General features: G+C 42.6%; 1 protein-coding gene across 1 annotated transcript; it reads right to left on the bottom strand.

Moving 5' to 3' along the window:
* Positions 1–439: 439 nt before the first annotated feature.
* Positions 440–15182, bottom strand: si:ch211-125o16.4 (neuroblast differentiation-associated protein AHNAK). The gene is made up of 5 exons (XM_029669543.2): positions 15047–15182; positions 7837–7891; positions 7154–7277; positions 5614–5789; positions 440–5450 (listed from the first exon to the last, which is right to left on the bottom strand). The coding sequence occupies exons 2-5, from the start codon at positions 7837–7839 to the stop codon at positions 948–950; spliced, it is 4806 nt and encodes a 1601-aa protein (XP_029525403.1). The 5' UTR covers positions 7840–7891; positions 15047–15182; the 3' UTR covers positions 440–947.
* Between the last annotated feature and the right edge of the window lie 680 nt (positions 15183–15862).

The following is a 15862-nucleotide window of genomic DNA, read 5'->3' as shown; positions in this document are numbered from 1 at the left end:
CATATCCTCATATCATCATTTACTTTAATCATGTCAATTAAAATACTATTTAAGGGATACTGTGAGATTCTTGCATCAGTTGAACTCTTGGATACCATTTGTATGTCTCTGCGTGCAGTATGAAGGACATTAGCGGTAGTTTCGCGAACCAATGCTAACTAGTGTTAGCGCAATGACTGGAAATCTACAGGTACGGAAGCATTGATAATACAAGTGACGAAAAAAAGGTTTACTATAGGAAGTCTTCCATGAAAGTTTGAGCTTTCTGTGTGTGTGATGATTATATCAACTTGGTTCATGTTTATTTGTTTTAATTTCAGTGATGAATATCCAATCAAACAGGAATTCAAACCTGCCATGTAATATAATACTGTTACATATTGCTGTAGTCAATTACAGTATAATTTATAGTCAATCATCAATAAATTATTGAGTCATATAGACATATTGGAGTTTATTGGAGTAGGAAATAACAAATTAATAGTAGAATTACATTTCACTGTTCAACAATTGTTTTAGCTTAAAATGTGAAGATGACAGCTTCCATAAAGATTGTCTCCTTTATGGGTGAAACATGTCTGAATTGTGAAAGATACAATACTGAGGCATTTGTAGAAAAAAATGTAAAAAAATAAGTAAACTTCCAAGTGAACAGCATTTGGGAAACATTATCATAATTTAAATACGTTTGAGTACACATAGAGCCAATGAGCATATTTTCCTTCATTTTGCTGTCAACTGTTTGAATATAGGTGTAGTAGCATATGGATTAACTAAGTTATCAGAGAATCGACAAACCAATAATTACATGTTTCTGTTTTGTTTGTACATAGAGACAAAACACATCCTTAAAATGGAGTCAACTCATGAACAAATTGATGTATTTACAAAGTAGTTACAATCATGTTGGTTTATCCCAAGTGTACGGTTCACATGACTGGAAACTATCAATAATCTGTATCGGGCTCTTTGATATTCAGACCAAGCATATTGGAGAGGCTTATTGACATGCTATCATTTCCCTCTGAGTCCACTACAGGGTATTCCAGGCCTATCCCAGATTCAGGTTTTGTAACTTTGAAAGTCCCTCTTTTAAGCTTAGTGGAACTATCTATGTCTGAGGTAGAGCTGACATCAAGGCTAGGGGTATGGAGCTCACCTTTCACTTCTGGTAGGGAGACATTAGCTGTGGGTGTTTTTGCTTTAAATCTATTCAACCGCTCCATGATGTTAATAAGTCCTGAAGGTGATGTCACCTTCTGTCCTTCATTCACTTTAGGCAAACTGACCTCTACGCCAGCTGTTTCAAGGCCTCCTTCAAGCTTTGGCGTGTCCATCGTCTCACCAAGGGCCTTGGCAGCATCTTGGAATGCACTCTCAATCTTGTTGTTCTGTGGCAGTCTGTGAAATGTAAACATTGGCACCTCCACCTGATCACGCTTTGATTCTTCCTCATCGTCCATGTCAGAATCTTTACCTTTTGAGCCAGATAAGTTAAAGCCTGGCCACTTGAATGGCCATTTGAATGTACTTTTGTGAGTGTCTCCCTCTTCCTCAACATCTACTTTGAGGTCAGCTTCTGGTAGATTTACATCCAAATCTGGCATGTCAGCACTGGCCTCAATGCCAGGAGCAGAGAGACTCAGTTCAGGGGTACTAATCTCTCCCTCCTTTTTGGGGACTGACACTTCCACATCAGGTGTATTTACATTTGCACTAGCATTAAATTCTGTGCCCTTTATTCTAGGCCCCGAGAGACCAGACTTTGGCATCTTAAAATGTGGCAGTTTTTCAGAGGGAGCCTCAATGTCAACGTCTTTAGCTTTAAACTTGGCCTCAGGGCCTTTAATGTCTGGGACACGTACTTTAATTCCTGGGGTAGAGAGATTTAGATCAGGACCATTCAACTCTACCTCAGGGCCAGAGAGGTCCGTTTTTGGTAAACTTAGATTTACATCTGGAGCACTGATATCACTTTTAACATTAGGATCTGATAGCTTGAGGTATGCTTGAGGTAGAGCTATATCTACCTTTGGGGCTTCAAGTTGACTCTCAACTCTGGGAACTGAAACTTTAATGTCAGGTGTCTCAACATCAAGGTTTTGTCCCTCCAGTTCAGAACCTGAAAGGCCAAATGTGGGGAGCTTAAAATGGGGCAATTTGAATTTGCCCGAAGGGGCATCAATGTCTACATCTGGAGCTTTTAGAACTAGTCCAGGTCCTTTGAGATCAGTTTTGGGTACATTCATTCTAATCTCTGGTACATTCACTTCACCATCAAGTTTGGGGGCAGAACGGTTGAGATCTGGTGTTTTCAGCTCTACTACAGTGGCTTGGAGGTCAGCTGTCGGTAAATTGACATCCACATCAGGAACAGAGACATCCAATTTTGGGGCCTTTAGCTCAGCATCAAGGTTTGGTCCTTTAACTCTTGGTCCTGTTAAACTGGATTTGGGGAGTTTGAATTTGGGCAACTTGAATGTTCCAGAGGGAGCATCAAGATCAACTTCTGGGGCTTTAAGATCTATCGCTTGACCTTTAATGCCAGCTTCAGGCAAATTGGTCCTCAAATCTGGAGCAGCCATAGATCCCTTGATTTTGGGGGCAGAAAGGTCTGGTGTTTTCAGCTCTACTACAGGGGTTTGGAGGTCAGCTGTCTGCAAACTGACATCCACATCAGGAACAGAGACATCCAATGTTGGGGCCTTTAGCTCAGCATCAAGGTTTGGTCCTTTAACTCTTGGTCCTGTTAAACTGGATTTGGGGAGTTTGAATTTTGGCAACTTGAATGTTCCAGAGGGAGCATCAAGGTCAACTTCTGGGGTGTCGAGATCTACCTCTGGACCTTTGATGTCAGCTTCAGGCAAACTGACACTCAAATCTGGAGCAGCGATGGTTCCCTCAATCTTTGGAGCAGAAAGGTCCAGGTCAGGTGTTTTCAGCTCAACTACAGGGGCTTGGAGGTCAGCAGTCGGCAAACTGACATCCACATCAGGAACAGAGACATCCAATTTTGGGGCCTTTAGCTCAGCATCAAGGTTTGGTCCTTTAACTCTTCGCCCTGTTACACTGAATTTGGGGAGTTTGTATTTTGGCAACTTGAATGTTCCAGAGGGAGCATCAGGGTCAACTTCAGGCAAACTGATATTGAAATCTGGAGCAGCAATGTCTCCCTCAATTGCTGGTGCTGAAAGGTTGAGATCTGTTGTTTTCAAGTTGAGACAAGGCCCTTTCAGATCTGCTTCAAGTGAATTAACATCAACAGCTAATTCTGGGGTCTTAAGATCAACATCAAGTTCTGGTCCTTTTACTTTTCTTATTTTTGTCCATTTTAGTTTTGGCAACTTGAATTTTCCAGAGGGAGCATCAAGGTCTAAATCTACATCTGGTCCTTCGAGGTTAGCTTCAGGCAAACTGACATTGATATCTGGAACAGTGATGTTTCCTTCAATTGCTGGTGCTGAGAGGTTGAGATCAGAGCCTTGGAGATCTGCTTCTGGTAAATTCACATCAATCTCTGGAGCTGAGAGGTCCAAATCTGCTTTCTTTAGATCAGCATCAATATCAAGGTTTGGTCCCTTCACCTTATGTCCAGACCAGTTAATTTTGGGCATTTTTAAAGTTGGAAATCGTTTCTTTCCAGTGGGTGTCTCAATGTTAACTTCTGGTGCCTGAAGATCTACATCTGGAACAGCAGTGTCTGATGTAATTGATGGTGTGGAGAGGTTAAGATCAAGGCCTTGGAGATCTGCTCCTGGTAAATTCACATCAAACTTGGGAGCTGATAGGTCCAATTCTGCTCTCTTCAGATCACCATCAAGCTTTGGTCCCTTCACCTTATGTCCAGTCCAGTTAATTGTGGGCATTTTTAAAGTTGGAAATCTTTGCTTTCCAGAGGGTGTCTTAATGTCGACCTCTGGTGCTTGAAGATCTACATCTGGACCTTTCAAATCAGCTGTGGGCTTCTTTAGGTTGAACCACTTGAATTTTCCAGAATGGGCATCAGTGTCAACATCTACCTCTGGGCCTTCCAGGTCAGATTTGGGTAAAATAAGATCTACATCTGGTGCATTTATTTCTCCATCAATGTTTGGAGGGGCGAGATTCAATTCTTCGAGACCCTTAACCTTGGGTCCAGAGAGACCAAACTTAGATTTTTTTAGAGTAAACCATTTGAATTTCCCTGAAACGGGCTCAATGTCCACTTCTGATGCGTTCAGGTCTACTTCAGGGCCTTTGATATCTGCATTTGGCAAATTGGTGTGCAAATCAGGCATGTTAAGCCCTGCCTCAACTTCAGGGACAGAGAGACTGAGGTCAGGTGCCTTCAGATCTGCATCAACATCAATGTCTGGAGCTTTTATATTTGGTCCAGAGAGCCTGAAATTGGGCTTTTTGAGTGTTGGGAACTTAAGTTTCCCAGCGGGAGGATGAATATCAACAACATGGGCTTTCACATCTACCTCAGGGCTGCTGAGGTCTGCTTTGGGTAAATTCAGTTCTAAATCTGGGTTGCTCATTTCAGCCTCAATCTTTGGGACAGAAAGATCAACTGTTGGTTTCTCCAGATCTGCCTTAACATCCACACCAGGGGAGTTGACTTTGGGCCCATGAAGACCAAATTTGTGTTTATTTAAATGAGGCCATTTAAATTTACTTGAGAGAGCCTCAATGTCGATATCTGGAGCTTGCAGATCTACCTCAGGTTTTGGTATACTCAAGTCTACATCTGATGCGCGTATCTCTCCATCAATGTTTAGAGTGGAGAGATTCATGTCAGGTGCAGACAGGTCAGCATCTATGTCCACTTCATGTCCCTTCATTATTGGTCCAGATAATCCAAACTTGGGCTTTGTGAGAGTAAGCCATTTGAATTTGCCAGAAGGAGCCTCTATGTCAACAGCTGGAGCTTTCAAGACAGCATTTGGCCCATTCAAATCTGGGCGTTTGATTTCCACATCAGGGGATGAGAGGTTCAGGTCTCGTGTCTCTAGCTCTCCACTGAAACCAGGGCCTTCTAAATCTGCTGATACATTCACATCTCCCTTTGGCGTGTTGGCTTTTACGTGTGGTAGTTTGAAGTGAGGCATTTTGAATTTTGGAGGCTTGTACATCAATCCACTTGTCTTAACCTCAGGTTTCTCCAAGTCAAGTGAAGCATCTGAAGTGCTGAACTCTGGTGTTGATAGACTGACTTTAGGGTGTGTGAGGGTGCCCTCCTGATCTGCTCCTTTCATTACTGGCCCAGACATTCCAATGGTGGGGAACTTTGCACCTCCATCAGGTCCAGGTGTGTCCAATGTCACATTGGGCAATACCCCATTCAAAGTGGGACCATTGATTTCATTCTTCAACCAGCCTTCTGCATTTAATTGTCCATTGAGGCCATTAACCTCAATAGATGGTGCCTCAACTGCTCGCTGCATTCTGCTGTAGGTATCTTTGAGCATCTGTAGACAATCAAATAGCAATTAAGTGGTAGTCAATGGACAAATACTAAGGTATTGATCCATAATACATTATTAATATAATTGTTCAGAAATTAAAAAGAACCTTGAGCATAGTGTAATGACTGCTGACAAATCATGAAGTAAATTTGATTCGGAAACGTACATCCCCGGGACTTTTGAGACCACTGTCCAGTGAGCTGAGACTGACGCTGGCATTCAGATCCGGCTTTGTCACAAAACTCATGTTGTCTTCATAAGGCTCCATGATCTTAAGTATTTTCATCAGGTCATCTTTATTAAGGTGGTTAAGATGTATGGTGGCAGCGACAATCTCATCGCCTAAAACAGTAGAAGAAATGGAGGGTTTAAAAGGGTTTTCTTATACAGTGGGGCACAAAAAAGTATTTAGTCAGCCACCAATTGTGCAAGTTCTCCCACTTAAAAAGATGAGAGAGGCCTGTAATTTTCATCATAGGTACACTTCAACTATGACAGACAAAATGAGAGGAATTCTTTTTTTAAATTACATTATAGGATTTTTTTATGAATTTATTTGCAAATTATGGTGGAAAATAAGTATTTGGTCAATAACAAAAGTTTATCTCAATACTTTGTTATATACCCTTTGTTGGCAATGACAGAGGTCAAACGTTTTCTGTAAGTCTTCACAAGGTTTTCACACACTGTTGCTGGTATTTTGGCCCATTCCTCCATGCAGATCTCCTCTAGAGCAGTGATGTTTTGGGGCTGTTGCTGGGCAACACGGACTTTCAACTCCCTCCAAAGATTTTCTATGGGGTTGAGATCTGGAGACTGGCTAGGCCACTCCAGGACCTTGAAATGCTTCTTACGAAGCCACTCCTTCGTTGCCCGGGCAGTGTGTTTGGGATCATTGTCATGCTGAAAGACCCAGCCACGTATCATCTTCAATGCCCTTGCTGATGGTAGGCTTTGTTACTTTGGTCCCAGCTCTCTGCAGGTCATTCACTAGGTCCCCCCGTGTGGTTCTGGGATTTTTGCTCACCGTTCACTTGTGATCATTTTGACCCCACGGGGTGAGATCTTGCATGTAGCACCAGATCGAGGGAGATTATTAGTGGTCTTGTATGTCTTCCATTTCCTAATAATTGCTCCCACAGTTGATTTCTTCAAACCAAGCTGCCTCCCTAATGCAGATTCAGTCTTCCCAGCCTGGTGCAGGTCTACAATTCTGTTTCTGGTGTCCTTTGACAGCTCTTTGGTCTTGGCCATAGTGGAGTTTGGAGTGTGACTGTTTGAGGTTGTGGACAGGTGTCTTTTATACTGATAACAAGTTCAAACAGGTGCCATTAATACAGGTAACGAGTGGAGGACAGAGGAGCCTCTTAAAGAAGAAGTTACAGGTCTGTGAGAGCCAGAAATCTTGCTTGTTTGTAGGTGACCAAATACTTATTTTCCACCATAATTTGCAAATAAATACATTAAAAATCCTACAATGTGATTTTTTTCTAATTTTGTCTGTCATAGTTGAAGTGTACCTATGAGGAAAATTACAGGCCTCTCTCATCCTTTTAAGTGGGAGAACTTGCACAATTGGTGGCTGACTAAATACTTTTTTGCCTCACTGTATGTACAATCAATAACAAAACGTACATATGCTTTACATTTTATAATTAAGAATGTTTTTTGTTGTTGTAGAAATGAACTGATCTGTGACACTTTACCTTCTTTCAAGCCACTCTTATTAGTGACTCTAGGGTCTGTGATTCCAGTGATGACAACTCCTCCTCTGTCTGAATCCTCCAGGACCAAGCTTTCGGAATAACGTCTTTGCTGACTCTCCCCATTCTAAGATGTCAACAGTGAAATACAATTAAATCAAATCAATTGTAGTCACTATCATGAAGTTTAAGCATCAACTGTTTGTAACAGTTACATTAGTATGTGAGCAGTATTCATTGTTTTTAGGAGAACATACATCCTCAATGCTTCTGTTCTTTTAAAGGGAAAATCTGCATTTCAAACACTGTTTTTGTAAATAAGTTGAGGGGTGAGGCTAGAGAAAGGAAACCACTCTCAAATTCATTGACAGAGCAATGGATGCAAGGACTGACCAACCATGATATAAAAAGTATAGTTTTAACATGGTTGGAAGCTAGTGTTGGTTTATAAATCAATTGTTTACTAACAATGTAGCAAAATACGTGTATATATTTTGGGTCCGATGGGGTATGACAGTGGAACTAAGCTAATGAAGCTTTTTAAGTTAGATTCTTCATGAATCAATGGGTATAATTAATTTAAAAGTCAAAAAAATGGATGTACCAATCGCAGATTGCCTCTTTAATGGGAAGCATGAAAGGTTATGAAATGTCAGGAAACTGTATAAATAAAGTATTTCACTCACCATGATTTCTGAAGTATATTTACAGCAGCATATCAAGAAAAATGTTCACTCTAACCTGTAAAAACAAAAGTAGTGAGATGCAGTTAATAATGTGGTTTCTCTGATGTCAACAACTACAGACCAGTATCCCTTCTTTCTTTTCTCTCCAAAACTCTTGAACGTGCCGTCCTTGGCCAGCTCTCCCGCTATCTCTCTCAGAATGACCTTCTTGATCCAAATCAGTCAGGTTTCAAGACTAGTCATTCAACTGAGACTGCTCTTCTCTGTATCACGGAGGCGCTCCGCACTGCTAAAGCTAACTCTCTCTCCTCTGCTCTCATCCTTCTAGACCTATCGGCTGCCTTCGATACTGTGAACCATCAGATCCTCCTCTCCACCCTCTCCGAGTTGGGTATCTCCGGCGCGGCCCACGCTTGGATTGCGTCCTACCTGACAGGTCGCTCCTACCAGGTGGCGTGGCGAGAATCCGTCTCCTCACCACGTGCTCTCACCACTGGTGTCCCCCAGGGCTCTGTTCTAGGCCCTCTCCTATTCTCGCTATACACCAAGTCACTTGGCTCTGTCATAACCTCACATGGTCTCTCCTATCATTGCTATGCAGACGACACACAATTAATCTTCTCCTTTCCCCCTTCTGATGACCAGGTGGCAAATCGCATCTCTGCATGTCTGGCAGACATATCAGTGTGGATGACGGATCACCACCTCAAGCTGAACCTCGGCAAGACGGAGCTGCTCTTCCTCCCGGGAAGGACTGCCCGTTCCATGATCTCGCCATCACGGTTGACAACTCCATTGTGTCCTCCTCCCAGAGCGCTAAGAACCTTGGCGTGATCCTGGACAACACCCTGTCATTCTCAACTAACATCAAGGCGGTGGCCCGTTCCTGTAGGTTCATGCTCTACAACATCCGCAGAGTACGACCCTGCCTCACACAGGAAGCGGCGCAGGTCCTAATCCAGGCACTTGTCATCTCCCGTCTGGATTACTGCAACTCGCTGTTGGCTGGGCTCCCTGCCTGTGCCATTAAACCCCTACAACTCATCCAGAACGCCGCAGCCCGTCTGGTGTTCAACCTTCCCAAGTTCTCTCACGTCACCCCGCTCCTCCGCTCTCTCCACTGGCTTCCAGTTGAAGCTCGCATCCGCTACAAGACCATGGTGCTTGCCTACGGAGCTGTGAGGGGAACGGCACCTCAGTACCTCCAGGCTCTGATCAGGCCCTACACCCAAACAAGGGCACTGCGTTCATCCACCTCTGGCCTGCTCGCCTCCCTACCACTGAGGAAGTACAGTTCCCGCTCAGCCCAGTCAAAACTGTTCGCTGCTCTGGCCCCCCAATGGTGGAACAAACTCCCTCACGACGCCAGGACAGCGGAGTCAATCACCACCTTCCGGAGACACCTGAAACCCCACCTCTTTAAGGAATACCTAGGATAGGATAAAGTAATCCTTCTCACCCCCTCCCCCCTTAAAATATTTAGATGCACTATTGTAAAGTGGCTGTTCCACTGGATGTCATAAGGTGAATGCACCAATTTGTAAGTCGCTCTGGATAAGAGCGTCTGCTAAATGACTTAAATGTAAATGTAAATGTAAATGTTTAAGAAGCAGATATAAAACAATCTTACAGGGTTTTATCTTGCACTACATTAAAATGGACATTGAAACATCTTCAAGGACAATTTTCTCCTATCATTTTGTGACAGAATAATGAAAAATCTATTTCAACGTAATATTTTCAACTATTTTTATTGTAGGGTACCGTTCTACAATGAAAATGTGGAATTGTTGTAGTTACTACTCTGAACAAATATATAAACACAACATGCAACAGTTTCAAAGATTTTGAGTTATAGTTACAGTAAATTCATTAGGCCCTAATCTATGGACTTCACATGACTGGGAATACAGATATGCATCTATTCTTCAAAGAGACCTTTAAAACAAAAAGATAGGGGCGTGGATCAGAAAACCAGTCAGTATCTGGTGTGACCGCCATTTGCCATCATGCAGCGTGACATAGCTCCTTCGCATAGAGTTGATCAGGCTGTTGATTGTGGCTGCCCATACCATAACCCCACCACCACCACCACCACCACCACCACCACCACCACCACCACCACCACCACCACCACGGGCATTCTGTTCACAATGTTGACATCAGCAACCCGCTCGCCCACAAGCTGTCTGCCATCTGCCCGGGAGTGTTGAAACCGGGATTCATCCTTGAAGAGCACACTTCTCTAGCATGCCAGTGGTCATCAAAGGTGAGAATTTGCCTACTGAAGTCGGTTACGACGCCAAACTGCAGTCAGGTCAAGACCCTGGTGAGGACAACGGGCATGCAGATGAGCTTCCCTGAGGCGGTTTCTGACAGTTTGTGCAGCAATTATTCGGTTGTGCAAACCCACAGTTTAATCCGCTGTCTGGGTGGCTGGTCTCAGATGATCCATCAGGTGAAGAAGATGGATGTGTTGGTCCTGGGCTGGCTTGGTTACACATGGTCTGCTATTGTGTGGCCTGTTAGACGTACTGCCAAATTCTCTAAAATGACATTGGAGGCGGCTTATCGTAGAGAAATGAACATTAAATTATCTGCCAACAGCTCCGGTGGACATTCCTGCAGTCAATATGCCAATTGCATGCTCCCTCAAAACTTGAGATATCTGTGCACATTTTAGTGGCCTTTTATTTTATTTTTTGTTCAGTATAATTACAAAACTTCCTCACATTATAATAATATCTGTATGTGTTGATATAACTGGTGCAACTTTTTAGAGGTGTAGCTAGCAGGAAACCACATCCTCTCCGAGCCCATTGGGTGAAACATCCACACATGCATGTACATGCGTGCACACACACAAACGCATACCACTTCTTTGAAGTAAAACTACTTTTTATGCAGGTGACAACACTTTAGAACCGAGTTAATGCATCTCTCTGGTCAGACTTACAACTGAATAGTCTTTCCTAGACCTTTGCTACATCTCAAGACCCTAACCCCACTCATACAAAATGATAAACAATTCATCACACAAAAGATGTGATATGGCCTAGGAATGCCACTCATTTCAATAAAGGGGAAGACAACTATCATTATAAACAATACTACATATGACATTATTACTACATTCTCGCATCAATACTGAAGTTATCATATCATAACATGCAACAACCATCCAAAATAGAAATTGGACTATACCAGTGGTTCCCAAACTTGTTATCATCCCGTACCCCTTCAAACATTCAACCTCCAGATCCCGTAGGTGAAGACACCGGATGTGGAGATCCTGGGCTGGAGTGGTAACACGTGATCTGCGGTTGTGAGGCCGGTTGGATGTACAGCCAAATTCTCCAATACAGTGGTTCCCAAACTTTTATACTCCAGTACCCCTTCAAACATTCAACCTCCAGCTGCGTACCCCCTCTAGCACCAGGGTCAGCGCACTCTAAAATGTTGTTTTTTGCCATCACTGTAAGCCTGCCACACACACACTATACGATACATTTATTAAACATAAGAATGAGTGTGAGTTTTTGTCACAACCCGGCTCATGGGAGGTGACAAAGAGCTCGTATACAAACTTCATTTGTTCATCAACAATTGTGAATAACTCACCACAGGTTAATGAGAAGGGTGTGCTTGAAATGATGCACATACCTCTGCAATGTTGGGTTGTATTGGAGAGAGTCTCAGTCTTAAATCATTTTCCACACACAGTCTATGCATGTACTTAGTTTTCATGCTAGTGAGGGCTGAGAATCCACTCTCACATAGCTCACTCAGGTGCTTCGCTATGTCACATTTGACATTGTCCGTAAGCTTGAGATCATTTGCACACAGAAAATCATACAATGAAGGAAAGACCTGTGTGTTGTCCTTGTTAACGCAGACAGAGAAGAGCTCCAACTTCTTAATCATAGCCAGAATTTTGTCCCGAACATTGAATATAGTTGCGGAGAGTCCCTCTAATCCTAGATTCAGATCATTCAGGTGACGAAAAACATCACCCAGACAGGCCAGTCGTGTGAGAAACTCGTCAACATGGAAGCGGTCAGACAATTGAAAATTATGGTCAGAAAACTTTAAGTTCGTCTCTCAATTTTTAAAAAACGTGTCAATACTTTGTCCTTGATAACCAGCGCACTTCTGTATGTTGTAAAAGCGTTACATTGTCACTGCCCATATCATTGCATACTGCAGAAAATACACAAGAGTTCAGTGGCCTTGCTTTAACAAAGTTAACCATTTTCACTGTAGTGTCCAAAACGTCTTTCAAGCTGCCAGGCATTCCCTTGGCAGCAAAAGCCTCGTGGTGGATGCTGCAGTGTGCCTAAGTGGCGTCGGGAGCAACTGCTTGCACACACGTTACCACTCCACTATGTCTCCCTGTCATGGCTTTTGCACCATCAGTACAGATACCAATACATCTTGACCACCAAAGTCCATTTGATGTCACAAAGCTATCCAGTACTTTAAAAATATCCTCTCCTCTTGTCCTGGTTTCCAGTGGCGTGCAGAAGAGGATGTTAAATGATGTCTTCCTTAATTGACCCCCCATAAACGTAACGGACATATACCAGGAGCTTTGCCAGGGCCCCCACGTTTGTTGACTCATCCAGCTGTAACGCATATAATTCACTGGCTTGTATGCAAAGCAGTAATTGTTTTAAAACATATCCTGCCATGTCACCGATGCATCGTGAAACAGTGTTTGATGAAGACATAGTTTTTTTGGCCTTTTCCCCCAGCATTGTCCAAGCCATATCCGTGGCAGCAGGAAGAATTAAGTCCTCCACAATAGTATGAGGCTTGCCTGTCCAAGCCACTCGGTAGCTCACCATATAAGACGCTTCTAGCCCCTTCTTATTAATGGTATCTGTTGCTTTTATACATGTCTTACTACTTGAAAGTTGTCTTAATTCTCGCTCAAAAAACTCCCATGGCTTATTTTTCAAATTGTCATGATTAGTTTCTAAATGTCTGCACAAGAGTGAAGGTTTCATCGAGTTGTGAGATTGTACTTTTGCACATATAACACACTATGGCTGAGGAAAGGCACTACTCCCAATATAAGCGAACCCCAAATCAATGTAGTTCTCATCATATTTGCGCCTCTTCGATTGTCCAACGTCCCTGTCTGTTGTTCGGTGTTTTCACGGGTAAGGGGGCAGTACCCCCAACGGCATTGTACGCATACCTCAGTTTGGGAGTAGCCGGACTATACTATACACTACGTATACAAAATATTATGAACACCTGCTCTTACCATGACAGACTGACCAGGTGAAAGCTATGATCCCTTATTGATGTCACTTGTTAAATCCACTTCAGTCGGTGTAGATGAAGGGGAGGAGTCCGGCTAAAGAAAGACTTTTAAGCCTTGAGACAATTGAGACATGGATTATGTATGTGTGCAAGACAAACATTTAAGTGCCGTTGAAAGGGGTATGGTAGTAGGTGCTAGGCGCACCAGCTTGTGTGAAGAACTGCAGCGCTGCTGGGTTTTTCATGCTCAACAGTTTACTGTGTGTATCAAGAATGGCACATCACCCAAAGGACATCCAGACAACTTGAACCAACTGTAAGAAGCATTGGGGTGAAGATGGGCCAGCATCCCTGTGGAGCGCTTTCGACACCTTGTAAAGTCCATGCCCTGACAAATTGATGCTGTTCTGAGGGCAAGGGGGGTGTAACACAATATTAGGAAGGTGTTCTTAATGTTTATAATGACAATAATACTTCATATCCACGCTAAAGCTTGTCAAAGCTCTCTGCCTTTAATTTATTGCTGTCAGACTGACAGAGTGAAAGCGACACCCACCTACAGCCTCACGCCTCAGGAATCCAAGGCATGGCCCCGTGCCAGGATGCTCAGGGGAATGTATTGCAAACCAGTTGGTTGAGACACATGCTAGCTTACATGCCATACCTACTACCACAGCCACACACTGCAACACACACTACTCTCAATGAATGTCAATACATTCACCTGCATTGTGATAATGAGGGTTTGGGTGGGCAGCATGTCAGAAAAAAGAAATGGTGTAAGTGGAATTATGAGTGTCATGATATTGGCTTCAAAACAATACATTATTACACCACCACAAATGCATTCTGTGAAAATGTAAAACATGAAGCCACATAAGTTTGGTTACAACTTTAACCGGTCTCTCTGTTTAATGAAAAGGAAAAAAGTTATTTTTCAATTGAGGATAAATATTAGAAGTAAAAGAAGATATAAGGCAGTTGAAGCAAGTCAATAGTTGTGGGTATATAATTGTGGCTTCATAGACCAGCAAAAATACAGCATGAATGGCTTGGCTTGGTATGCAACACATTAAATATGTAAAATGAGTTCTATGAGACAATGATTGAAATGCTGTATACCTTTTCATCATGTTATAGTGGCTTCATTCTCATCTCACCACTATGAAGAACGTAATGCAACAGCAACACCTCAGAGATATTAAGTAACAAGGGTACTATAAAAGACACAATACACATGTTTCCATGACATAGATTAAGCTTGGACTAAAAAAACGTGCTCAACTGGAGAATCTCAATGGAGAATTCTATTCCAGGACTAGGCTTAATGTGCATCTGGAAAACCAGCCCTATATGTTTGATGAATAGTACCACACTAGCAAAATCCACTTCACCAATCATTGATCAATCTACAGTTCTGGGCAAGGTATTTTGACAAACAATCTTTCAGGGTGACACCAAGTTCATTAACAATCAGCCAACAACAATAACCCATGTGGAAAAATACATTACTGGAATATGACCCTACATCCACCCACAAATGTCGATATCACACAAATCAAGTCGTAGGGGCACACAAATCAAATGATTTGCTACCTTCACCTGCTCATTTACATTTAAGTCAAGACAATTTCATAAGGGACCATTTAATCTGTTTAGCAAAACATTTAAAATATAAAACTAAAAGAATTTCATAAAATTGCAGAAACTATAAATCCATTACTAGTTTCAACACAGCATGATGAACAACTGTTAGGCCTCTGTACTCTACATACAAGATCACTAAACTGAGTTCCCAACAAAGTTCCCATTGTACCATCAGCACGAACGACAATGTTAAATATCACATTCTAATGGCAACAGAAGGCTTATAAAGCTCATCTTTGTATGCCGGGGTTTCGCTGGGCTCGGATTAGGGCATAGGATGGGAAGGACTCACCTTGTCAACGTCTTAGAGTCCTCCAAAAGCCCAGGCAATGTTGTCTCCTCTGTACCTCAGCTGTTCTGTCAATTTAAGAGGATCTGTCAGTTAAATGCCTTCTCTGACCACCACCTGAGCTGGAGAACAGGTTAGGCTACACCTAGACCTGCTCCTCAGTGCCACCCCAACCCCCACCCTGAACCCTTTCACAGGGAGAGGGACATGTCATACACATTTGTAGGGCTGGTGACAACCGAAACTTGCGAAGAGAGTGAGAGGTCATGAATAAGAGAAGTACACACCACTCCTCCTTAACAGGCTGAACCAGGTTTACAAAGAGAAAAGAAACAGAGGCCTGCAATAGTTGCAAAACATACACTTACACTCATCAACAAATTAATGCATTCACACACACACACACACACACACACACACACACACACACACACACACACACACACACACACACACACACACACACACACACACACACACACACACACACACACACACACACACACACACACACACACACACACACAGAGCTCTGGAAAAATGAATGGAATCAAGAGATTCCATTAATCAGTATTTGCCATCTCCTACTGTATCCAACTGACCTGTGTAATGAAGGTGTTCTTATTTTTAAAGGCTTGAACTTTATTGTGATCTCGCAAAAAGTTGATTAATTATCTTTAATTTAATGAAAAGTCTTTGTATTTTTGTTATTTCAACTTTGGGGGTTTGTGTGTCCATACAGTTGGTACATGGCAGGCATCTTACCTCTACCCATCAACCCCTCCACTACATCATCATCATCATACTGTATACTGTGAT

The sequence above is a fragment of the Oncorhynchus nerka genome, linkage group LG10, assembly GCF_034236695.1.
Source record: "Oncorhynchus nerka isolate Pitt River linkage group LG10, Oner_Uvic_2.0, whole genome shotgun sequence".
Classification (NCBI taxonomy): Eukaryota; Metazoa; Chordata; class Actinopteri; order Salmoniformes; family Salmonidae; genus Oncorhynchus; species Oncorhynchus nerka.
This window is presented reverse-complemented; position numbering and strand designations above follow the sequence as displayed.